Below are 25,257 nucleotides of genomic sequence, written 5' to 3'. Positions count from 1 at the left end.
ATTCAACAGATAGAACACTTGCCCGTCGCCCTGAGGAACAATACGCTGGCTGTATTGGGACCTGTACTATTTCTCAGATGAATATTACACCTACTCCTAAATTGAGAATACTCCCCTATTGGAATCAGACTTCCTGAGCCGTCGACCCCGCCGATCCTTACCAACTTACCTTCCCTTTTTTCTTCTCCCTCTTTCTACCCTTTTCCTAGACACCCAGTATGTCAACCTCTCTCTCTTAAAATCAAGAAAAACGCTACCCAGTATGCACTGACCTGCTTTGAGGCCTGGACATGGTTGCCCTATACTAAATAAGATTTCTGTTTAACTCCCCACCTCATAGTAGTTATGTGCCTACCAGTCTGTGCCAATTTCTCAGTGTGTACTTATCCGTCATGTTCGCCTATGTGATTTCCTCCACAATACAGGATTTACTCACTGTGCATGCCACGGCCATCAACCTTTAGGCACTGTATGTTATTGGAAGGAACTTATGCCTCGTTTCCACTGAGTGGTACGGTACGGTTCGGTTCAGTACGGTACGGTTCGGAACGGTACACCTTGCTTTTCCACTGCCAATAGTACCCTTTCATGATAGGCGTGGTGTAGCAGGAAAGCTGTGATAGACGATTCTCTGTCAACCAATCAAAGTTCTGCAGAGTGTAGCTCCACCCTGTTGGTACGGTACTAATGTGCTTGGTACCCCAACGAAAGGGTCCCAAAAAACTGGTACGGTACAGTTCGGAATTAGGGTACCATTCACAATGGAAACGGCATAAATAGCGTACCGTACCGAACCGTACCGTACCAGAAAGCTCAGTGGAAACGAGCCATTAGTCTATTACTTTAATACTGTCTTTAAACCCCTTGTTTGTACACACTTATTATATTACTGTTAGCGGTTATCATTGAGAATAGACGGTCATGTCATACTACATTGTCTTTTTGCATATCTTAAAGTGGAACTACACTGTATGGCCCCTTTCACACTGGCGGTCCGTATGTCCGTATATCACCCCATCCGTTTTCGGATGATATACGGACATAATGCATATCAATGGGATTGCGGATGTCATACGCTGACATCCGATATGCGTCCTTTCAGTTCTGTTCCGTTTTTTGGAAAGGAACAGAACCCTATTTTTCTTCCGTTTAAAAAATGGAAAAGATGCAAAATCGGATGTCAGCGGTGTCATCCGCTGACATCCGCAATCCCATAGACATACATTATGTCCGTATATCATCCGCAAACGGATGGGATGATATGCGGACATACGGAGCGGATGACACAAGTGTCATCCGTGTCCGTGAAAAAAAAAAAGTGCCGGAGCGGATCGCAATACGGTCCGCTCCGTGTGAAAGAAGCCTATCTGAGCACCACAAATCAAAAAACGCTATTTAATTAATTTTATTATTCAAAGCGAACTCATCAATTCATATCCCCATGCCTTATTTTGCTGAGAAATCACTTTGCAAACCACCCCCTAGCATTTCTGTCAGTGGCCAACTTAAGTAAGGACAAATGATTCATGTAGCATTTACTTCCTGGAATCCATCCGCCCTTAGCTTAGGCATGCAGGCAGGAAGGTGTGTTTAGCTGAGAAAACCCCTCCTCCCCACTTGAAGACTAATGAGGTGTATGACAATTTGCCTAGGCATGAAAATCAGGAAGTAACTGAAGAAATGTTAAAAAAAAAAACATTTAAAACAAGTAAATATATTATACTTTCCTATCTATTTACTAATGCTAGCAGCATAAGGATTACAAATAGTCAATGTTGACTGAGAGAGTGAAGTCCCACTTTAAATAAAGAATTAGAAAAAAAAAAATAAGAAGTGGTGATGTAGAAGCACCCTGAAGGAGTGGTGAAGTAGGGGCACTCTGAAGAAGTGGTGAAGGTGAGAAACCCTGAAAGGGGCAGCACTGTGTAGCAGTGGAGAAGTTGGGGCATTGTGTAGAACTGGGGAATTTGGGGCACTGTGAAGTTGGGACTCTGTATAGGCATGGGGACATTGGGGCATTGTGCAGCAGGGATAAAGATGGGGCACTGTGTAGCAATGATGAAGATGGGGCACTGTGAAGTTGGGACTCTGTGTAGAATTGGGGAGGTTGGGGCACTGTGAAGTTGGGGCTCTGTGTAGGCATGGTGACATTGGGGCATTGTAAAGCAGGGATGAAGATGGGGCACTGTGTAGCAATGATGAAGATGTGGCACTTTGAGGAAGTGGTGAAGTAGGGGCATTGTGTAGAACTAGGGAAGTTGGGAAACTGTGAAGTTGGGGCTCTGCGTAGGTTTGGCAACATTGGGGCATTGTGCTGCAGGGGTGAAGTTGGGGCACTATGAGGAAGTGGTGAAGTTGGGGCATTGTGTAGACCTAGGGAGGTTGGGGCACTGTGAAGTTGGGCTCTGTGTAGGTTTGGCAACATTGGGGCATTGTGCAGCAGGGGTGAAGTTGGGGCATTGTGAGGAAGTGGTGAAGTTGGGGCATTGTGTAGAACTAGGGAGGTTGGGGCACTGTGAAGTTGGGGCTCTGTGTAGGTTTGGCAGCATTGTGCAGCAGGGATGAAGTTGGGGCACTGTGAGTGAGTGGTGAAGTTGGGGCACTATGCAGAAGTGTGGAAGGTGGGGCACTGTGTAGTAGTGGTGCAATTTTGAAGAAAAAAACAACGTATATCCTGTACAAACATGAAATATCAGGACTTTTATCAAATACATGGCGTATGCAGGCAGCCATGGTCCTCTCACCTTAGCATTGAACTCCGCCAAGAAATCAAAGTGCTTTTTCAGGTCGGTGGCCAGAATTGCCTCGATCACCAGGAACCGAAACCGCTTGAATTCCATGTGATCTAAATTGATTAAAAAATTATATTCTGGCCGTGACAGGAAGAGATTCCATGCCGCAGCTGCGTGGTGATTCTCCAGAACCGACCGGTCATTATAGAGCACTGCCTGGAAAAGAGGGCGGGCATTACTTAAGCTCCTCCCACAACCACTGATCTATATTAAAGCCCCTCCCTTCTACTGATTGTATCCCCTTCCCATTTTTATTCTACTCAATTAAGTCCCTCTTTAATTTTCTACAACTCATAGTAGCCCCTCCCTATTTCTCTTTTACTCACTGAAGCCCCTCCCCATTTATCTACATGTTACAGTAGCCTCTAGCAATTTCTATCTACTCAATGAAGCCTCTCTCCAAAGCTTCTACATCTCATAGTTGCACCTTCCAATTAGTTTCCCACTCACTGAAGCACCTCCCTATTATTCTACATTTTATAGTATTCCCCCTATCTCTCTTTGAGTCACTAAAGACCCCCCTTAATCTTCTACTCCTCATGGCAACCCCTCCCCCCCCCTCGTTCATTCCCTGAATCCCCCCCCATTCTACCTGTTATAGTAGCCCCATCTTATATTTGTTAACCAGGTAAGCCCCCCCCCCCCCCATCTGCTGTCCCACTCCTCTGACATTTAAACATCACAAAATAATCTCCTCCCATTAGGAACTGCTATGTGTTGATAGGACTTGCATTACCTGCGGTGCACTGGTGGCCACAAGGAAGGCGTTGGTTCTTCCTGGGTGGTCGTAGTCATGCATGGCTGCTGCTACATAAAGAGCCATCAGTTCTAAGGACGGAATATTCCCTGACAAACAGCCGTACGTGTCTTCTGAGGGATTGTACATCTTGGAGAAAGTGTAACCCATGTGCCCATGCGTAATGCCGCTGTCTGAATCTAAGGAGACATAACACATAACACTTCTGTTAAATCAATCTCCCTTGTGGTCCTGTTTGTGTGTCTGTCCTCCCTCTGGGGGTCTTGTGTAAGGATATCATGCACAGTAGGGTCGCCATCTCTGGCCTTGCAGATTCACACAATGGGGTTGATTTACTAAAACTGGAGAGTGCAAAAACTTGGGCGGGTCTGCAAAGAAACCAATCAGCTTCTAGGTTTTTTCTTTTTTGTCAAAGCTTAAAGAGGAGTTCCAGCCAAGTCTGTAAATAAAAAAAAATAAAAGTCAGCAGCTACAAAAACTGTAGCTGCTGACTATTAACCCCTCCTTGCCTAAGCCTTTTTTTGACATTTGTTGATTACAAGTTAAAATCAGAATTTTTTTCTAGAAAATTACTTAGAACCCCCAAACATTTTATATATATATTTTTTTTAGCAGAGACCCTAGAGAAAAAAATGGCGATCGTTGTAATATTTTATGTCACACTGTATTTGCGCAGCGGTCTTTCAAATGCAATTTTTATGGAAAAAATACACTTTTATGATTTAAAAAAAAAAAAAACATTACATTTTTTGTATAATGTGAAAGATGATGTTACGCCGAATAAATGGATACCCAACATGTCATGCTTTAAAACTGCGCACACTCGTGAAATGGCTACAGACTACGGTACCTAAAAGTCTCCATAGGCGACACTTGTTAAGGGTTACATAGGCAACAAATGTTAAGGGTTACCTGTTTAGAGTTACGGAGGAGGTCCAGTGCTAGAATTATTGCTCTCACTTTAATGATCATGGGGATACCTTACATGTGTGGTTTGAACATGGTTTACATATGCGGGGCTCTAGTAACCAGAAGTGATGTCATGACATCGCTTCTGGGTTTCTACATCAGAGACCTGATCAAAGCCGAACCTGGCTTTTTCAGGTCTTCGGGCCAGCCTGCAGACGTGCCGGTTGGTCGCTCGGGTCTCCCATCCCACCAGCGAGAGACAGAAGGCGGCGGAAGAGGGGGGTGGGCCATCCCCTCCCGCTTCTTGTAATAACAACCGAGCGGCCGCTTAGCTGCATCGGTTGTTATTAAAAGAAAGCGGATCATCGGCTCTAAACAACGGTTTCCGGGGTAATGCCTCTTCTGCCTTGCATTCCACACTAGTCAGCGTGGCTTCCAGGGGCTCCTCCAGGTTCCTGAAGCAGCTATCTCCCTGCCCTAGCAGTTGGAACGGATGACAGCGGTCCTGCAGAATGGGCTTTGGAGGACCTACATCTACAGATAACAACAGATGAGCAATTGTATTTTATATTCTTTGTAAGATACTTTATTATTAAAACGGTAATGGGATACTACACTTGGCTGCCATTTCCTTCCCTTCTGCTTTTTTCTTTTGATGCATCACTCCGGTACAACCCCTTGAGGTCGAGGCTGCATATTTGCGTTACGTCGTCGAGAAGGGGTTTAATGTAAGGACACTTACCTGTCCAGGTATCCTGCGTTGTCTGCACCCCTAGACAATTCGTCCATTGGCTGTGGGTGCAGACGCCAGCATCCTCACCAAGGGAAACAGGAAGTGGAGGCTTGCGGCTTCACAGCATGTTTCCTACTGCTCTTTCTAAATGGTCCCGTTGTCATCTGGGACCTGTGTGTCTCCCAGAAGGCATCGGGGGAAGGAGGAGGGGCCGGACATTTCGTAGATCGCTGCGATCATTGTGTGGCTATCTTACCCGGAAGTGGGAGCGGGTACCTGATTTTGACAGGTATCCGCCCCCCCAAAGGAGTACCAAATGTGGCAGTGGAGGGGGGGGGGGGGGGTGGAGCTCCGCTTTTATTGAACAAGCTTAAGTTAGAAGCTGATTGGCTACCATGCAAAACTGCACCAGATTTTGAACTATTCAGCTTTAGTAAAACACCACCTATGTGCAACTAACGGACTGAGTGGGACACATTTACTAAAGGAAATTAATACAAGCAGAGATAAACTGTTATGGGATTCTAATGTGATTTACTGTATCTCATGACTCCTTACCCTCCAAATATTTAGGCATTTATTGTTGTTACTTCCTATCGGTGTATAAAAACTTTCCAAACTGACCTTTTAGATTACTAAGAAACTTACAAAACTCTGTTGTATTTTAGTAAAATGCTGTACAGGTATGATGAACTTACTTCATGCATGGCAAGTTCCCCATCACAGCCCCTGGAGCTGGGGTACAGAACAGGTTGCTGAGCTGTTGTCTGACACCCTACAACTGGTATGTTTTCCTTTCCTCACATTTTATGACAATTGCCCACCAGGGGGCAGAATGGTGGATGTACTGTATACCTTCATGTATCTATACATGTATCCACATATAGCATGTGGAGCCTACTCAGTAACATGTTTTTTTAACAGTTCCAATGCCTTCATCTGTTTTTCTCTCCACAAGGACAGCATCATCTTTGTTCACGCATCATCCAAGGTCACCAATAACTTCCTGATCCGGGATGCCGGCTCACAGATGACACAAATACCTGTGCAGTTTTTGGCTGTGTTCACTAATGCCTGACAGAGATCAGCCACTGCTGCAGCCCCTTACCTAGCACTTAATACAAAGTTACAATGTTGCAGTCTGATCACTGGGGGAGAGGAGACTGAGGAAATGCTTCCTCCTGCCTGCAGCAGATTGATAGCATCATCTCACCCTACATGAAGTCGCTAGACTAAATTCCAAGGATGGCTTTTTAATGATAAAAGGTGGAGCCTTTCTGAAAAATTATACTGTTGACATGCACTGCAACATGTTGGGAATATAATCATGCAGATTTGGAAGGTTACTCAAAGGTTCACTAATGTTATGTTAAAAAAAACTCTGCTCCTTTGTTACCTGAATCACTGGCTGAGCCATGATCACTGACAGCATTCTGCAGACCCGGAATGGCCTGTGTACTTAGGTACCAGACTGCATGCAACACATCAGTGGCGTGAGTTCTGTTGTGATCTAAAATGAACATAAAGCATTCAGTTACTACATTATCATTGGACACAAGCCTCCTGCCACCCAGTGGCTGTCCTAAATATTGCATCTACCTAGCAGCAGCCCCAGCTATAAGGCAAGGTCTATTTTTCATTTGGACCATTTTACAAAAAATTCAATCACATTATTTGATATTTTCATCACCTTTTTACCTGCTTGCCAATCCCTGTTTTGAGTAATGCGTGTTGACATTCATAAAGCATCAAATTGTATTTTGATTAGAGAATTACAAAAGGTTGTAGGGATGGTCACCTGTCTAAAAGTGGTAAAAATTATGACTTATGGGCCATACACACTATAAGATTTTCTGAAGACTTTTTCCTTTAGATTTACCAAAACCATATAATATGAGGTCAAACCTAAACACTTTCAATTTGTATGCAATCTGGCAGGCCCTTGCACTACATAGAAAAGGTAAATCTGAAGGAAATCTAACCACAAAAGTTGGATAATGTGTATCCAGCTTAAGGCCCCTTTCATACATGCTGTCCGTTTGTCCGTTTTTCATTCATCCGTTGACGGATGAAAAACAGACATCAATGCATCTCCATGGAAAACGGATGTAAATGGATGATCATCTATTTATATCAGTTTACATCCGCATCCATCATCAGTTTTTTTAAACCGATCAAAGCTCTATTTTTCTTCCGTTAAAAAAACGGATCGAATGAAAAACAGATGTAAACTGACAAACGGTCAGTTTTTCACCTGTTTTTGCATTGGTAGTGGATTTTAAAAAAAACAGATGAAAAACTGATGACCACTGATGAAAAACTGATGAATACTTCATCCATTTTGACGTGATAGAACTGATGAAATGAACGGTCCGTATGTGTGAAAGGGACCTAAAGGGTAAAAACCTGGACAACTGGTAAATAGAGGGATAATTTCCTATGAGTGGACAGTTGTGCGTCAAATACCGTACATAGCAGAGACACAAACCCCCAATGGAAGTCACTGTATTCAGACTTTAAACTCAGAGACCACAATCAAAGTTTAATTTAGCAACTTGAAAACTTATATGTAAAACTTATATTTTAGGGACTGGTTTAAAGGACTTTTGGTCAAAGCTATTTTTTTTTTTTTTAAATCTTAAAAGGTATGTTCATGGGCGTCCGCAGGTAGGGACAAGGGGGGGGGGGCAAATTGCCCCCCCCCCCCCCCCCCGGAATCTCAACTTCCCCTTCCAAGTGGTTGTTAAGCCACTTTATACCATCCTGTCTACAGTCTGTTTAATAATCCTGTGTGCCCCTGTGTATGTGTTTTATAAAAATAAGTCATTCTTTACAAGTTTTTAGAGCGCCACTTACCGCTCATGTGACCTGCCGCCTCTTCTCCCCCTCCCCTCCTCTTCCCCTCCTGACTGACATCAGTGAGGTATCCTCGGCCCCGCCCGCTGCAGGCAGCTGTTAGATGGGGAGAAGAGAGCTGACGGGTCACGTGAGCGGTGCTCGGCCCTCTAAAAACTGGCAAAGAACGGCTTACTTTATTAAAACACAGACACAGGGGCACATAGGATTATTAGACAGACCAGACAGGATGGTATAAAGTGGCTTTACAACCACTTGGAAGGGGAAGTTGAGATTCCGGGGGGGGGGGGGGATTTGCCCCCCCCCCCCCCCGTCCCTACCTGCGGACGCCCATGAATATACCCTTTAAGATTTAAAAAAAAAAAAAATAGCTTTGACCAAAAGTCCTTTAACCGGTTGCCGACCGCCGCACGACTACATACTGCGGCGGTCAGCCCCGGCCAGGCAGAGTGACGTATCGGTACGTCACTCGCCTGTCACTGACTTGCGAGCCTATCGCGGGCCCGCCGCGGCTCGTTCACAGGCAAGTCAGTGCGTGTGACCGGCGGACTCGATGTCCGCCAGTCACACTGCGATCGCTCCTGTGAAGGGAGAAAGACAGAGCAGCTTGTGTAAACAAGCTGCCTGTCAGTTCTCCCTGTGTAAAAGTGAAGATCTGTCCGTTCTACTATGTAGAACGGTGGATCTTTGCTTTTACACCAATAGGAATGTCCCTACACAGTTAGAAGCACGCCCCTAGGACACACTTAACCCCTCCCTGTCCAATAAAGTTAACCCCTTCCCTGCCAGTGTCATTTTTGCAGTAACAGTGCATATGTATAGCACTGATTACTGCAGTAATGTCACTGGTAACCCCAAAAGTGTCAAAAATGTCAGTCAAGGGTCCGATCTGTCCGCCGCAATGTCGCAGTACCGAAAAAAAAATCGCAGATCGCCGCCATTACGCGTTAAAAAAAAAAACACCAAAAATGACAGAAATCTTTCCCTTTGTTAGTAAACGCGATAACTTTTGCGCAAACCAATCAAAATACGCTTTTTGCGATTTTTTTTACCAAACATAGGTAGCATAAAACAAATTGGCCGAAAAATGTTAAAAAATTTTGATTTTTACTTTTTTTTTGGGGGAATTTCATATAAAAAAATGTGAAAAATATTGTTATTTTTGCAAAATTTACGCTCTTTTTTTTGTTTATAGCGCGTGATCAAAAAATCGCACAGGTGATCAAATACCACCAAAAGAAAGCTCTGTTTGTGGGAAAAAAAGGACGTCAAATTCGTTTAGGTACAGCGTCGCACGACCGCGCAATTGTCCGTTAAAGTCACGCAGTAAAAAATCGCAAAAAAACCCCTGGTCCTTTAGCAGCCAAATCCTCCGGGGCTTAAGTGGTTAAACCAGTCCCTAAAATAACTAAAATGCGTATCCTACACTACTGTGACAAGTAACATTCAGAGGCACCTGCAAAGTCTTTCCGACATGACAAATAGGGGATCACAAGACTGACAACCTAAGTGGATTTATATCAGGCATTTTGTATCAAATGTTCCATAGAAATCCACATTATATTACAGGAGAGGATAGAGACTAGCCAGGACATGTGTGAAGACAAAGCTGTTGAACCATGACAGCTGCCACCTCTGTATTTCCCATAATACCCTGTCACTGGAAGCATGATACTGCGCCATGTGGTCACATGACTGTTCTGCTGGGGAAAAGAGAGGGGGGGGGGTAAAGCTGTTGAACCACAACTTTTGTACTTTCCAATATCTCCCATGGTTGTTCTGTTAAGGTTAATATAGCCTGATATAATTGCAGTGTTTCTCTGCGGTGGCTGTTCCCCACTTGGACAATGTTCTACAGAATCCGTTCTTGACCTTACGTGGCCTTATAACTGAATTGCGTATCCTACACTATTGTGACAACTAACACGCAGAGGCACATGCTTAGTCGGTCAAACATGCCACATTGGGAGCACAAATCTGACAACCTGAGTGGTTTTATATCAGATATTTGGTATCAAATGCTCCATATAAATCCAGATTTTATTACATGGGGAGGTTAGAGACCAGCCCTGACCTGTGTGAAGACAGAGCTGTTAAATCATCATGGCTGCCACCTCTGTATTTCCCATATACCCTGTTACTGGAAACATGATACTGCGCCATGTGGTGATGACTGTTGTGCTGGGGTTAAGAGGGGGAGATAAAGCTGTTGAACCGCAACCTTTGTACTTCCCAATATCTCCCATGGTTGCTCTGCGAAGGTTAATATAGCCTGATATAATTACGGTGTTTCTCTGCAGTGGCTATTCCCCACTTGGACAATGTTCTACAGACAGAATCCGTTCATGACCTTACGTGGTGCTCATTAGAGGTGGAGACACGTCCCGGGGACATTTGTTTATCATTGATTTGTGCTGCGCTGATGTGCCAGCCAAGCGTAAAAATAAAGAGTCTATAAATAGTGGGAAGGCTCACTAGCCTGGAGTGCGGTCACAGCTCTGGGAAACGTTCAATGGAAACAAGCGCCCTACATCGCCCAAATTACACAGCGAATGACTGAACATACCAGGAGCTTCTACCGCCCAAATATCACTCCACCGTGCTGATTAAAAAAAACACTCCACCCGGAATGAGAGAGAGAGAGACTGAGGGTAATGCCATCCAGATTGCATTTCTGTACAGAAACAAAAAAAACGACATTCTGCATCTGAAGGACCCAGGTCCCCGTTAAACGCTCTGAACTGTTGTTCATATTTAATGGCGGGATCACAGTACGGACCAACTGCCAGGTTATTTGGGAACATTTAGTGAAAGTCACGGTTCAGGTTAAGGGTTAATTCTAAGTGTTAGGTCAAAGGTGCCCAAAGGTTTGCTTTGGGTGGAGCAGGGAATGGTTGTATTTCTGTTTGTCCTGTTGGGAAAATTCCCCTCAATTTCCCGTCCATCCAAAATTAAAGGCCAACTCCAGCAAAATTATTTATTACAGGGTGGGGATTAGGTGTTCAGCGTGCAGGGATATAAAGTGTTATGGGTTTATTTTATAGGTTGGTTGGTTGATGAAAGGGGCTTTCATTGTCATTATAAGGGTCTGGATAAGGTTAGGGGTCAGTGTGGGGTCAGCTGATTTCAGAGCAGGAAGCCTCATGCAAAGACCCCGGGACTAAAAAGCTGCGTGCTGTCTTTCTAATAATGGCTGCATGCCCAGAACATTAGTAATTAGCAGGAAGTAATTCATGGTAATGAGGAGGATCCAGATGTCCTTGCCATACTAGAAAATGTACATGTCTTAAAGGAGACCTGCATGGAGAAGAAACAGTATATGGGCTGCCATTGTTAAACTTTACTTTTGAAAATGCAAAATGCCAACGCCGGGTGAAAGTTCATCTTGGGAAACATAGAAAAAAAGACCTTCCAGTCTGCCCCATACATCGATCAGCCATAACTTTATGACTGTGAGTGAAAAACATTAATTGTCTTGTTACAACGGCATCTGAAAGTCTGTGGGATATATTAGGCAGCAAGTAACCATGTTGTCCCTGAAGCTGATGTGTTGAAAGCAGAAAAAAGGGCATTGCAGTTTGTTGTATATGGGGCTGTGTACCTGCAAACCAGTCAGGCTGCCCACGCTGATCCGTGTCCACAGCCAATGGGCATGTGAGCATCAGAACTGGGCAATGGAGCACATGGAAGATGGTGGCCTGGTATGAGGAATCACATTTTCTTTTACATCGTGTGGTGCATGTATGTCGCTTACTTGGGGAAGAGATGGCACCAGGATGTAGTATAAGAAGAAGACAAGCCGGCAGAGACAGTGTGATGCTTGGCAATGTTCTGCTGGGAAACCTTGGTCCTGCCATTCATACAGATGTTACTTGTGGCTGACCAAGTACACCCCTTCATGGAAATGGTATTCCCTGATGACAGTGACCTCTTTCAGCAGCATAATGCACCCTGCCAGACCACAAAAATTATTCAAGAATGGTTTGAGGAACACCTTGAGTTTCTGTTGTTGACTTGGCCTTCAAATTCTCCAGATGTCAATCCATCAAGCATCTGTGGGATGTGCTGGAAAAACAAGTCCAATCCATGGAGGCCCCATCTTGCAGGTTACAGGACCTAAAGGATAAGCTCCTGAGGGCTTGGTGCCAGATACCTTACCATACTTTCAGAGGTCTAGTGGCATCCATGTCTCAGTAGGTCATGGCTGTTTTGTTGGCAATAGGGGGACCTACTCAGTATTAGGTAGGTGGTCATAAAGTTATGGCTGGTCATTGTATGTTTGTCCCAGGCATGTTAGAATCCACCTATTGTTGACTGATTCACTGCTTCTGCTGGAAGTCTATCCCAAGCATCAACTACTCTTTTGGTAAAGTAATTTCTAAGATTCGTTTTGAACTTTCCTCCTGCTAGTTTGAGGTCATGTTCCTGTGTTCTTGATCCCAGCTTCCTATGGAAAATACTGCCTTCCTGAACCCTATTAACACCCTTCATGTATTGAAAGGTTTCAGCCATGTCCCCATTTCCCTTTTTTTCCTTTAAGAATGTACTGTACATATTAAAGAGGAACTTCAGCCTTTCCTTCTCTCCTTTTTCCCACCTGCTTACATGATACTGTATTCTGCACAGTAAGGATACTCACCTAGCCAACGGATCCAGCGTTGAGTTGCAGGGATCCTTCTCTCTGCAGCCACTGCACAGGTCCAGCGCCGCCATGTTACTTGTGACAGCTTCTGGCTCTCCCGAGTGTAGACGCCGCTAGACCCGCCCCCCTCCTTCTTACTGAATGGGACTGAATGTCATGCATCCCAGGAGGCACGTTCAAGGGGAATTCCGGAAGATGGGGGCGGGCCGAGTGGAGCCTTTAAAGCCAGAAAAAAACAGTAAGAAAACATAAACGTAACCCAATATCAGCACTGCGGAGGGGGGTGGCGGGATGGAGAGCTCACTGAGAAGATGAAGGACCGCTTTAGGTTCCTGCACTCTCTTCTGATATGTTTTATTCCTCAGACCTTACATCATTTTTTCTGCCTGTCTCTGGACTCATTCTATCTATGAATATCTTTTTGCAAGGGAGGTCTCAAAAACTGGACAAAGTATGTCTAAATAAGGTCTAACTAAAGATCAATATATGGGAATTAGGACCTCCTTCTGTCTGCTAGGGATCCCTCTAGTGATAGCTAAAGATCAATATATGGAAATTAGGACCTCCCTCCATCTGCTAGTGATCTTCAAGTGATAATTAAACATCAAAATATGGGAATTAGGACCTCTCTCCATCTGCTGCTGATCCCTCAACTGATAACTAAACATCAATATATGGGAATTAGGCAGAGGCGTAACTAGAACCTTCAGGGCCCCGGTGCAAGAAACCATGAAGGGCCACCGGGACCCCTGGCCGGGGCCCTTCCCTTCAAGCCTGGGGCTCTTCCCACTGATCCTGGGGCCCTTTACTCTCGTTGCGGGGCCCTTTATTACGGTCCCGCAGCAGGACCCTTTCACAATTTCTGCAGTGGGCACCCTTCCTGCCATCTTGGGGCCTCCCCACGGTGGTGGAATGCCAGGGCCCAGTTGCAAGTGTGACCTTTGCCATCCTTGAAGTTCACCCACTGGCGTCAGTAGTTTTTATTTTTTGGTATTTTAATTGTATTATTTTTTATCATTTTATTCAATTTTTTTACAATGTCACTGACTATGACTGTCCATTCAGAAAAGGAAGAAGCTGGTAAAATACATATTTACCGACCCCTTCTTGGCTCTCTATTGTAACACATCCCCTGCAGCAGTCGGCAAGGGAGAGGGAAGGGAGCACGGCGGGGGTGGGGGGGGCAGCACATTGGGGGGGGGAGGACTAGGGGAGCACACAGGGGCCCAGAGACAGCAGAACACAAGTGAACTGGATAGGAGGAGTGGCGGGGGCAGCATACAGAGGTACCAATCTCCTCCATTTTCCTTCTGCAGCTACTGGAGAAGAAAGGAGGACAGTGATTTCTCTACATGTTGCCCCCGCTGCCCCTTCTATTCAGGTGTACAAGGGAGCCGCAGAGGCCCCCTGGAGCATGGGGCCCGGTTGCAATTGCAACCCCTGCAACCCCTGTAGTTACGCCCCTGGAATTAGGACCTCCCTCTACCTGCTGGTGATCCCTAAAGTGATAACTAAACATCAATATATGGGAATTAGGACGCCCTTCTGTCTGCTGGGGATCCCTCTAGTGATAGCTAAAGATCAATATAAGGAAATCAGGACCTCCCTCCATCTGCTAGTGATCCCTCAAGTGATAACTAAACATCAATATATAGGCAATAGGACCTCTCAACATCTGCTGCTGATCCCTCTACTGATAACTAAACATCAATATATGGGAATTAGGGCCTCCCTTCACCTGCTGGTGATCCCTCTAGTGATAACTAAACATCAATATATGGGAATTAGGACCTCCCTCTACCTGCTGGTTAACCCCTTTAGTGATAACTAAAGATCTGTATAGAGGAATCAGGATTTCCCCCCTCCTACACCCTAGAATCCTATTTACTTTTCCCACTGCCTGGCCATACTACTCATTTTGCAATCATGTGAAATAAATACCCCCAATTTTTTCTTATTACATCAGTTGCGTTATGTCTGTATAGGACCTAGAAATGGCCATCAGGAGGACCCTTTGGGAATTTTTAGAGACTTGATGTGATCCCTCTATTTAAAGACCACCGTGCCCCCAATAACAATAAACAAAATCTAACCAGTTCTTGTTATGTAGGAAGGATAATTTAAGAGCCTGCTCTAACATTAGGTAGGAAAAGGCAATGGTTACTGGCCATGAGACCTGACATTCCTTCTTGACTCAAATTAGGAATTAGTATATATCTAACAACTCTTACACGGGATGTCTCGATAGCCGTTCTCCAAGGCGTGAAAATAATTCATGAATTCCTTCAGGGGGATTTTAAAGGTATCCAGAAGATTCATGTCCTCAAAGAGTCGATATGACATCTACAAATGGGAAACACAAGGAGTGATTGTGAATATAGTTTGTAATATTGTGACAATTGTCCACAACTGAGTAGATTTATGTTGTCACTGCAACATACTCAGAAATTTCACTAGTGGTGCATTTCTTGCTTTTCAGTGTAATTAACTCCTACTGGTGGGAAGATATGGACCTCGAGCACTCAAACTGTGGCTAAGATCTTTGCAATGCGCTCCTATCAGTGTCCCCTGTGCTCTACAGGTGTGTGACTATGAGAATCTCACACCACCAGGCCTACAATTATTTCAGTGCACCATTCTGCCTCTGCGCTTGCTATGCCCTGTCCTCTCTTTTGTAGCTGAAGTATAAGGCTGGCCCAAGGCAGCCAGATTTTTCACTAATGACTGGAGTGTATTAGCCTTCCAAGGCCCATTCCTTGCAAATCCAATGATGTCACTCCAAGGCTGTCAAAGATTTATTCTATAAAATAACGTGAATCTATCAGAATTCACTTGCAAACAGCACTAAGTTGAATGAGTCTTCAGGAGCCCCAAGATTCTGGGGCACACTATAACGCCTTTCAATGTCTATGGCTTCCTCTACCAGGAGAGCATAATGAACAGTGCATCCAATGCATATCTGTGCCCTCATCCTCCAGCTTCCCAGCTCTACCTTGGATCTGGGACCAATCTGCTAGAATTCCATGACAATCATTCTTCTGCCACTCACCTGGCTGAGGATCCGACCACACTTCTGACCCGTCATCTCCACCAGGTCAAATATGGGGAAGTTCCAGTTGTTGACCTCCCCCAAAAGGTCGTCTACATTGTCCATGATGAGCGGCTCCGGGGCTAGGATGGGCTTGTCCTGAGTATGAGAGAAATATGGAAATGGAGATCCATTATGTGCCTGACACACAAAAAGACTCACTAGAAGAAGAATTGGTACTGGGGGGATCTGATGTGAAGGAATTCTGCATGCTGATAGGCGGGAATCTTGCACACTAATAGGAGGGGATCCTTTGCAATGATAGGAGGGGATCCTTTACATTGATACACACTGATGGAAGGGGGTACTGTGTACTAATAGGTGGGGATTTTTCACACTGACAGGAGAGAATCCTGCACATTGATTATTCTGGAGGGTTCTGGTATTAAGTTTGGAAAACCAGAGATACTGAAGGTGATTCTGAGAGTTAGTATGGCACACTGGGAACCATGCAGGGGATTCTGGGAGTCAGTCTGGCACACCTGGGACACTACAGGGGACTCTAAGAGTCAGTCTGGCACACCGGGAACACCGCTGGGGGTTTTGGGAGCCAGTCTGGAACACTGGGGGTGCTGCAAAGGATTCTGGGAATCACTGACCTCGGCTGCTGTTATTAATGTGTGGAGGTCGATGTTGTCCGATCGAAACGTTCGGCAGACAGAGCTTTTCCTGGACTGCGTCCCATCTCCCTCTGCCTCGTCATCATTCTGTACAATGTCGCTGCTGTCGCTGTTGTTGGTTTCATGTGTGCTGTCGTAGTCTGACGTGGTGTGAGCGGGGTCATCTGCAACAAAAGTTCAATCACTAAATGTAAAAAATGGTGTAATATGCACAAATTCCTTACTTTTTCCAACAGCACCCCTCTCACCAGGTCTGGACCACTACCATGGAGAATTGAAGCTAATTCAGACCAAAAGATTTGCGCATATTCATTAATACAATAGGTTATAGATAGTGCATGAAGGCACAAAAAACACATATAACCATTTAACGCAGTGCACTAGGATTAAAGTGACAAGTCACCCGCTGCTGTAAAAGCGTGATGAGATGCCATTCTAAATGTTTGTTATTGCAATGCATAGTGGTTTTCACTTTACAGTAGCATGGGGTAAAATGTATGGGCGCTGTATTATTAGCAAACTCTTACTTTTTTGAAAACTGAACAAAAAGATTGAAACAGAAATCTTTACTTGTTCACTGTAAAGAGTAACAAGAAACTGGGGCTGTAATCCTAATTCTGAGCATCTGATCTGGAACAAGCATGCAGCCAATAACGTTCTTGTGGCAGTTGTTCTAGGTGAGTAACTCACTAGATGGTAAAGCCAGCTGCAATATTTTTATCCTTAAAAGTTCTATTAAAATGGGTTTAATTCAACCCATTACTGTGGAGAGTGGCCATAAAGCTCTTTTCCTATTTCCATGCATTCCATGTGTCTGGGCACCATGGGCGTAACTACAGGGGTTGCAGGGGTTGCAATTGCAACCAGGCCCCATGCTCCAGGGGGCCTGTGCAGCTCCCCTGTTCACCTGGATAGGAGGGGCAGCGGGGGCAGCATGTAGAGAAATCACTGTCCTCCTTTTTCCTCCTGTAGCTGCAGGAGGAAAATGGAGGAGATTGGTTCCTCTGTATGCTGCCCCCGCCACTCCCCCTATCCAGTTCACTTGTGTTCTGCTGTCTCTGGGCCCCTGTGTGCTCCCCTGCCCCCCCCCCCCCCCACTGTGCTGCCCCCTACTCAATGTGCTCCCTCCCGTCTCCTGCCAGCTGCTGCAGGGGATGTGTCACAATAGAGAACCAAGAAGGGGTCGGTAAATATGTAATTTACCAGCTCCTTCCTTTTCTGAATGGACAGAGTCATAGTCAGTGACATTGTAAAAAAATTAAATAAAATGATAAAAATAATACAATTAAAATACCAAAAAATAAAAACTACTGACGCCAGTGGGTGAACTTCCAGGATCGCAAAGGTCACACTTGCAACCGGGCCCTGGCATTCCACCACCGTGGGGAGGCTCCAAGATGACAGGAAGGGGGCCCACTGCAGAACTTGTGAAAGGGTCCCGCTGCGGGACTGTAATAAAGGGCCCGTAACAAGAGTAAAGGGCCCCAGGATCAGTGGAAAGAGCCCCAGGCTTGAAGGGAAGGGCCCCAGCCAGGGGTCCTAGGGGCCCTTCATGGTTTCTTGCACCGGGCCCTGAAGGTTCTAGTTACGCCTCTGCTGGGCACTGTGGGGAATTATCTGATCAGTCATTAATTTAGTGTTGCAGTATAACATTATAGTAGTATTAAACCCAAAAGCAAATATTTATTATTCATAGATTAGTTGGGTGCATCCATTTTTATTTTTAAGCTTTCTTTCTTTTATTTTCACCTGGTGATCTAGCCAATACGTATGTTGTTTTTTAAAAGAAAAGGCTGTCCTGCAAATGTAGCAGTTAGGGGCTTAAGATAAACAATTTACACTGACAAGGGTGCTTAAAATGATCCGCATTTATTTGTTTACCAGGTGAAAACAAATGGAAAAAAAAAGCCTAAAAAAAAAAACGAATGCATTAACCACGTCTACTGATTGTTACGCTGCAATTTATAACATATAATATATAGATTTCGGTTTAAAACAGCTTTAGCCCTTGTTCACACTGCCGCAACTTTGAATCTGACATATCTGAGCGACTTCATCGCGGCTTGCATATGACTTCTCCAACAGAAGTCATATGCAAGTCGTGTTGAAGTCGCACCAAAAGTAGTGCAGGAACCTTTTTCTAAGTCGGAGCAACTTGAGTTGCACCGATTAGAAGGGTTCCATTGCTTTTAATGGGGCGTGACTTGTCATGCGACTTTGAAATTTAAATTTTAAATCGCATGACAAGTCACATCACTGCGAATAAATGGTGACACTGACATACTCAAGGTAAAAATTATACTTTGTCTAAATAGTATCCAAACATGGGGAAAGTCACTTTACAGAAAAATACTGAAATACTTAAAGCAAACAGCTAAATATAAGATGAAAAACATCAAAGGATTTGTAGGTCTGCTCCTTCGGTCCTGAGATTATTTAGCACATAACCCAACTTTCCACTACTGAAGTTACACAATACAGCCTCCTCTCCTCCAGCCTGTGACTGGACAGAGAAGGATCAGCAAACTACTGATTGGTCACCCCACTACTGTCTTGTCTCTTCCCCAGTAAGCACATGTGCATGCAGTGGAGTCTCCATAGTCTCAGAGTACCCCCACTTTCAGTTTGAGCTCTACTTTTCAGGGATTACAAGAGGCTGCTCCCAGGCAACATTCAGATATTTCTATTAGTTTCACTGAAAAATATGTTAACTGATATTATAAATTAATACATTACTGCATTCATGGGATATGTCTGCCTGGAGTTCTGCTTTAAATCATAGGATGGTCGACTTTGCTGCAATAAGTGATAATAATTTCAACATTTTATTAATTTTTCAAAGCAGATTCTCATTGTTACCATTCTGAGGGCCACACACAGCTGATATGAAACGGGAAGAGAAACCTGATTGCAGGTTGATTCATCAACCTGCAATCAGGCATGCAAAAGTGGCCTCCTAACCAATACTTATACTGTGTCATATTAGCACTCCTGAAGTGATGTTGCAGCTTGATGAATCCAGGCTGGAGGGGCGGTAGCTGAATAATAATGTCTCCTGTCAGCAGTGTTAATTTTGGCAGCAAATTTCAATTTAGTTTTAGTCTTAGTCTTAGGACTAAAATGGCATTTTAGTTTTAGTCCTATTTTAGTCTTCTGCAAGTGTTTTAGTTTTAGTCGTATTTAGTCGACTAAAACTCCAGTATATTTTAGTCGACTAAAACGCCCTACATTTTAGTCGACTAAAACGCATTTTAGTCATCTATAATCAAATGGGTGTAGTTCAATTGTAATTTGTAATGCATTATTTAAGCATTTCTCTACAATTTCCAAACTCATTATATACTACTGCTGGTCCTGGAGTGAAAAATCTAATATGTTATTATTTATGCTTTGAGCATGCACCAGTGTTAATTTTTGGCAGCAAATTTCGATTTAGTTTTAGTTATAGTCTTTTGACTAAAATGCCATTTTAGTTTTAGTCGTATTTTAGTCTTAAGACTAAAATGCCATTTTAGTTTTAGTCGTATTTTAGTCATCTGAATTGTGTTAGTCGACGAAAACGTTTTAGTCGACGAAATTAACACTGCCTGTCAGCATTCAGGAATAAAGGAATGTTTCCCTCTACTTGTATTTTATTTATTTATTTCAGGTACTTGTATAGCGCCGTCAATTTACGCAGCGCTTTACATATACATTGTACATTCACATCAGTCCCTGCCCTCAAGGAGCTTACAATCTAAGGTGTATAGGGTATATAAGGAATGAAATGCATGGCGGGTCATAGTACCTGCCATGCATGTATGGGGCCGTGGCAAGACCAAAAAAAAAAATGTGTGTGTAAAAAAATGTACTGTATAGAATATAAATATTGCTATTGGTCAAATTACAGATGACAGAATTGGTCAGTTAAAGCTAAAAGGCTATTGGTATTTAAAAAAAAAAATATATATATATATTTACTGTATTGATTGGAGGAATTTCAATCCTGGAAGTGACAGTTATTCCCTATATAAGGGAGTGAATTAACGGTTTAAAATCAGTGGACAGGAGAGGACCAAGAAGTTCGTTGCCTAGCTGTTACCTGGTCATGGAGTCCCTTCTGCGAGAATTGCTGGAGAGAGCCCGTAGCGCGGATGGCGAGGAGTGGGTGAAGAAATGCCTCTCCATTCCGGTGGATGCCTCCGTCTCTGCTGGTCCTCCGCCATCTTCGTCCCAGGCTTCTTGCGTGTTTCCGGCTCCCGTTGACCCCGGCGATGACGCGGCTTCCGATTGGCGGCCTTCGCGAATGGGATCGTCCGCCCCCGGTGACCTGGATGTGGTTAGCGGCAGTCGTCATTTCCGGGCGACGGCTTCCTCCGGGTCCCGGGATGGTAAATCACAGCGGATCAAGAGGAAGCCTAGCAGATTTGGTCCGGATGTGGTCTCATCGGCTCCGATCCCTGCAGTTAAGAAGAAGAGGGTCGTTGCAGGTAATTCTGGCGACTGTTTGTCCTCGGTCCCTGGTGGGGATAGTGTTTCTTTTTTACAGGTTTCGGTCTCTTCTGTTGTAGGTCGGCCGACTAGTACAGTTCTACCCGGTTCGGTACCGGCAGCGGTGGCCTCAGATTCCTCTTCTGCTAATGTTTCTCTCCCGGCTCCGGTCCAACGGCCTTCAAATAGCGGTGCTGCGGTCAGTGGTGACGCAGCTGTTGCAGGTGAGCACCCTGCTAATGCTATGTTAATCTCTGAATTTGTGCAAGTTATGTCTACTTTTTGTAAGAAATTTTCTAATCCAATGCTAACAAGCGATTCTGCCATAACAAGCGATTCTGCCATATGTGGGGATGTTAATGAGTTAAATGTTAATGAGTCTGAGGTTCCTGCCTCTCTGCAGGAGGTTTGGGGTAATGTTGCACTGGTGGATGTTTCTCCTTCTGATGCATACGTTGTAGATCCAGTTCCAGTAGCTCATCATGAGGCTTTTGCTGGTAATTGTGGAAAGGTACCTGAGATTGCTTTAAAGGAAGCTTTACCCTGTCCAGTATCTCCTTTAGGATTTCATCTTAAGGAGACGGTTAAAGAGAAAATTTTTAGAGGGGAGTATGTTGACATCCTGTCATTGCTTCCTGGCCTCAAGCTTTCGAAGTTTGACAATGATAAGATGGGCGAGGATAGATCCAGGGTAGCTCCCAGGACATTCCATAATTGGTTACAAGGTTTCTGTATTTATTCCAGTGTGCTAGGTGAAAAGAGACCAGAATTGTGTAGCGGGCTTTTCCAGCACTTGGATATAGTGCTGGAAGCATACAAGAATTTCCCTGGTTTAGGTTGGCTGGCTTATGACGAATCGTTCAGACAGAAGCTGTCCATCCATAAATCTTTGCAATGGGGTGTTAAAGACGTAGGATTATGGCTCAACGTGTTGTTGCCGCAGAAGCCTGCTTTTGTGCCGAAACCTCCTAATTCTGTTACTCATAGAAAAGGTGTTTGTTTTGGATTCAACGATGGCATGTGTAAATGGCCGCATGCTTGTAAATTCAGGCACGAGTGCTCGCATTGTGCTGGGGCTCATCCTGTATCTAAATGCTACAAAAAACAGGCTTCGCTTGGTAGTCAATCGAATGAGAAGCAAATTTTTCTTAAAGGCGGAAACTACAGTGAGCTTGGAAAAAATGCTCCCCTGGCTACGGGTTTACCCAAACCGTAGGTCCGCCGATATTTTGATTCAGGGTTTTTGTTTTGGTTTTTCTTTACCTTCCTTTTCAGGTACAGGTTGTGTAATTCACGACAATCTTCCTTCTGTGGCTGTGCATCCTGACGTCGTCCGGCACAAAATTGCTAAAGAGATTGCTAGCGGTAGGGTTGCAGGGCCTTTTTCTGCTCCCCCCTTTCCTAATTTTAGGGTCTCCCCGCTAGGGGTCATAGCCAAGAAGGTGGATGGTGAATTTCGTTTGATACACCACCTGTCTTTCCCGTCAGGAGAATCATTGAATGACGAGATTGATACTGATTTATGTTCTGTGTCTTATGCTACATTTGACGATGCACTGTCCAAGATTAGAAAAGCAGGTTGCTCGGCCTTACTTGCTAAAGCTGACATAAAATCCGCTTTTCGACTGTTGCCCATTCATCCCAATGCTTTTGATTCTTTGGGTTTTTGTTTCGATGGAGAGTTCTTTTTTGACAAATGCTTGCCGATGGGGTGCTCCATCTCCTGTTATTATTTTAAATTATTCTCCACATTTTTGGAATGGGTAATTGTTAGCAAGTCGGGTCCAGATAGTGTACTTCATTATTTAGACGACTTTCTCTTTATTGAAAAGGCAGGGTCTTCCGATTGCATATCTTGTTTTAGGTACTTTGAAAATATTTGCTGCGAATTTGGTGTTCCATTGGCAGTCGAAAAATCAGTATATCCTACATCTTGCCTTGAATTTTTAGGTATTCAAATCGACACGACTGCCATGGTTTTTCGTCTACCTGATTCAAAAATATCTAAAATTCGTTTACTTTTGACTTTTGTTGTAGGTAAGAAGAAGGTCAGGTTGAAATTTATTCAATCTCTTCTAGGTTTACTCAACTTTGCATCAAGGGTCATGCCGATGGGCAGAGCCTTTACTAAACGGTTGTATAGGGCTATTTCCGGAGTCTCTTCCCCTAGTCATTTCATTTCTGTGTCGGCTGACATTAGAGATGATTTATTAATTTGGTTGCGATTTTTGGATTCTTTCAATGGCTACACCGTTTGGCAAGATTGTTTTTGCTCATCCTCTGCTTTAGATTTGTTCACTGATGCCTCCGGCTCGCACGGTTATGGCGTTTACTGGAACGGCCATTGGTCAACTGCTACTTGGCCTGTCACATGGATAGATAAAGGTTTGACTGGTTGCATAGTTTTATTGGAATTGTTTCCAGTTCTGGTTGCATTGGAGATCTGGGGACTGCAATTTAGTAATAAGCGTATATTGTTACATTCCGACAATAAGGGAGTAGTATTTGCAATTAATTGCTTGTCCTCCAGGTCTCTTCCGGTCATTTCACTTCTTAGATATTTAGTTTTGTTATGTTTAAAACTCAATATATGGCTAAAAGCTAAATATATTCCCGGATTTTCCAACATTATTGCTGATTCTCTGTCTCGCCAGCAGATGGACCGTTTTCGGATTGCAGCTCCCGGCGCGGATCTATTGGGCATTTCATGCCCTTCTCACCTGTGGAATCTGGTCTGACAAAGGTTTCTTCTGCTATTTTCTCTTCCTTGGCTCCTTCTACATGGCGCTCGTACCACGCCGCGTGGCGTATGTGGTCTTCCTTTTTTGTTGGCAGTGATATTCGTAAATTTTCTTTTTCTGAAAAAAACGTTTTGTCCTTTTTGGAATATTTATTTAATAGACAATTTTCTTATTCCCATATTCTCAAGTCTTTAGCTGGTATTTCGTTTTTCGCGAAATTGCACGGTCACCGCTCATGTATGGAAATTTTCTCAGTGAAATTGGCTTTGAAGGGTTATCGCAAGTCTAATATTACCCCTGATAGAAGGCTTGCTGTTGCTGGAAAATTTGTGTGTGGCCTCCAATTCTGTTTGTTTTTCACATTATGAAGCTGTATTGTTGCAATGCGCTTTTTGCTTGTGCTTCTTCGGTGCATTTCGCATTTCGGAGCTGCTGGCGTCTAAATCATCTGCCATCGATGGTTTAAGATTCTCTGATGTTTCTGTTACCAGAGGTGTGCTTCGCGTTTTTTTGAGGCGAAGTAAAACGGATCAATTTGGTAAGGGGCATTGGATATCTCTGGGGCGATACGAAAATTCTAAAATTTGCGCTGTTCATCGGGTTGAGAGTTATTTGTTAGTCAGGCCTCTTCCATTTCTTCAATTTCTCATACATCAAAACGGTAGCCCACTGACGGTTTTTCAATTCAATTCTATTCTAAAAAAATGTTTGGTCCATTTGAATTTGGGCCATCTTCCGATTTCTGCTCATTCCTTCCGAATTGGCACAGCTAACACTGCTGCTCAATTTGGTATGTCTGACGATTCTATTAGAAATATTGGTAGATGGCGTTCTTCTGCCTTCAAGTCATATGTCCGTCCTAATTCTTGTATTTAATTGCAGGTTCCCGCAAAATTATTTGGATCGTCGGACATTCGTTCGTTTTTTGGGCCCACAAGAGGGCAGAAGTTCGGGTTTATACTACAAATTTGGGTTTTTCATCATCCTCTGCTTCGCTATTCTGGTACGGTAGGCGTGGAATGCGTTGGCAGGACATCCGTTCTGTTTTTTATGAACTGCGTTTGATTTGGCCTTCCCCCGATGCGGTTATTATTCATCTTGGGGGGAATGATTTAGGCTCCCGAAAAAGCGTAGATTTGTTATTGCATATTAAATCTGATCTTATGCATTTGCAGTCTGTGTTTTCTGCTTGTATTTTTGTTTTTTCCGAAATTATACCCAGATTGTGTTGGTTTTCGGAAGAGCAATTCTTTTTGGAGAAAACACGTGTAAAGGTAAATAGGGCTATCTCTAAATTTATGTCCTCTATGGGGGGTTTTTCATTCAGACATGTGGATTTAGAAGGGGGTTTAAGGGGTTTTTATATATGGGATATGGTTCATTTGTCGGAAGTTGCAAATGACATTTTTAATCTGGACTTGCAATCGTGTATTGAAAGGGCTTTGGGCCTTGTGGTGGTGCCATGCTCGTAAGTTGAGCATGGCTTGTGGGTGTGTTTTTCTTGTATGGTGTCATACAAAGGGTGGTCTGAGTTTTTTGACTGGATCACAGTTATTGCTACGTTAATGTGTATGGTTAGTTCGAGCTTTGGGGCTGAACTAAAGTAATGTAGTTATTAAATATAGTTAATAAAGGGCCAGGGCCCATCA

General features: G+C 43.9%; 1 protein-coding gene across 3 annotated transcripts in view; it reads right to left on the bottom strand.

The window, feature by feature from the left end:
* The window catches only part of PDE3A (phosphodiesterase 3A), a 344,532-nt gene that overhangs the window by 29,231 nt on the left and 290,044 nt on the right, over window positions 1-25,257 (bottom strand). For all 3 annotated transcript variants that reach the window (XM_082254264.1, XM_082254266.1, XM_082254265.1), the window contains exons 8-13: window positions 16,377-16,561; window positions 15,739-15,876; window positions 14,921-15,032; window positions 6,588-6,701; window positions 3,529-3,728; window positions 2,745-2,948 (exon numbers count right to left, since the gene is read on the bottom strand). In XM_082254264.1, the coding sequence (XP_082110390.1) occupies window positions 2,745-2,948; window positions 3,529-3,728; window positions 6,588-6,701; window positions 14,921-15,032; window positions 15,739-15,876; window positions 16,377-16,561 (953 nt within the window). The remainder of the gene's footprint in view (window positions 1-2,744; window positions 2,949-3,528; window positions 3,729-6,587; window positions 6,702-14,920; window positions 15,033-15,738; window positions 15,877-16,376; window positions 16,562-25,257) is intronic.

This window comes from Pelophylax lessonae (assembly GCF_965119305.1).
Source record: "Pelophylax lessonae genome assembly, chromosome: 4".
Lineage (NCBI taxonomy): Eukaryota > Metazoa > Chordata > Amphibia > Anura > Ranidae > Pelophylax > Pelophylax lessonae.
Note: the sequence above shows the minus strand (reverse complement) of the source record. Positions and strands in the feature narration are given on the sequence as shown.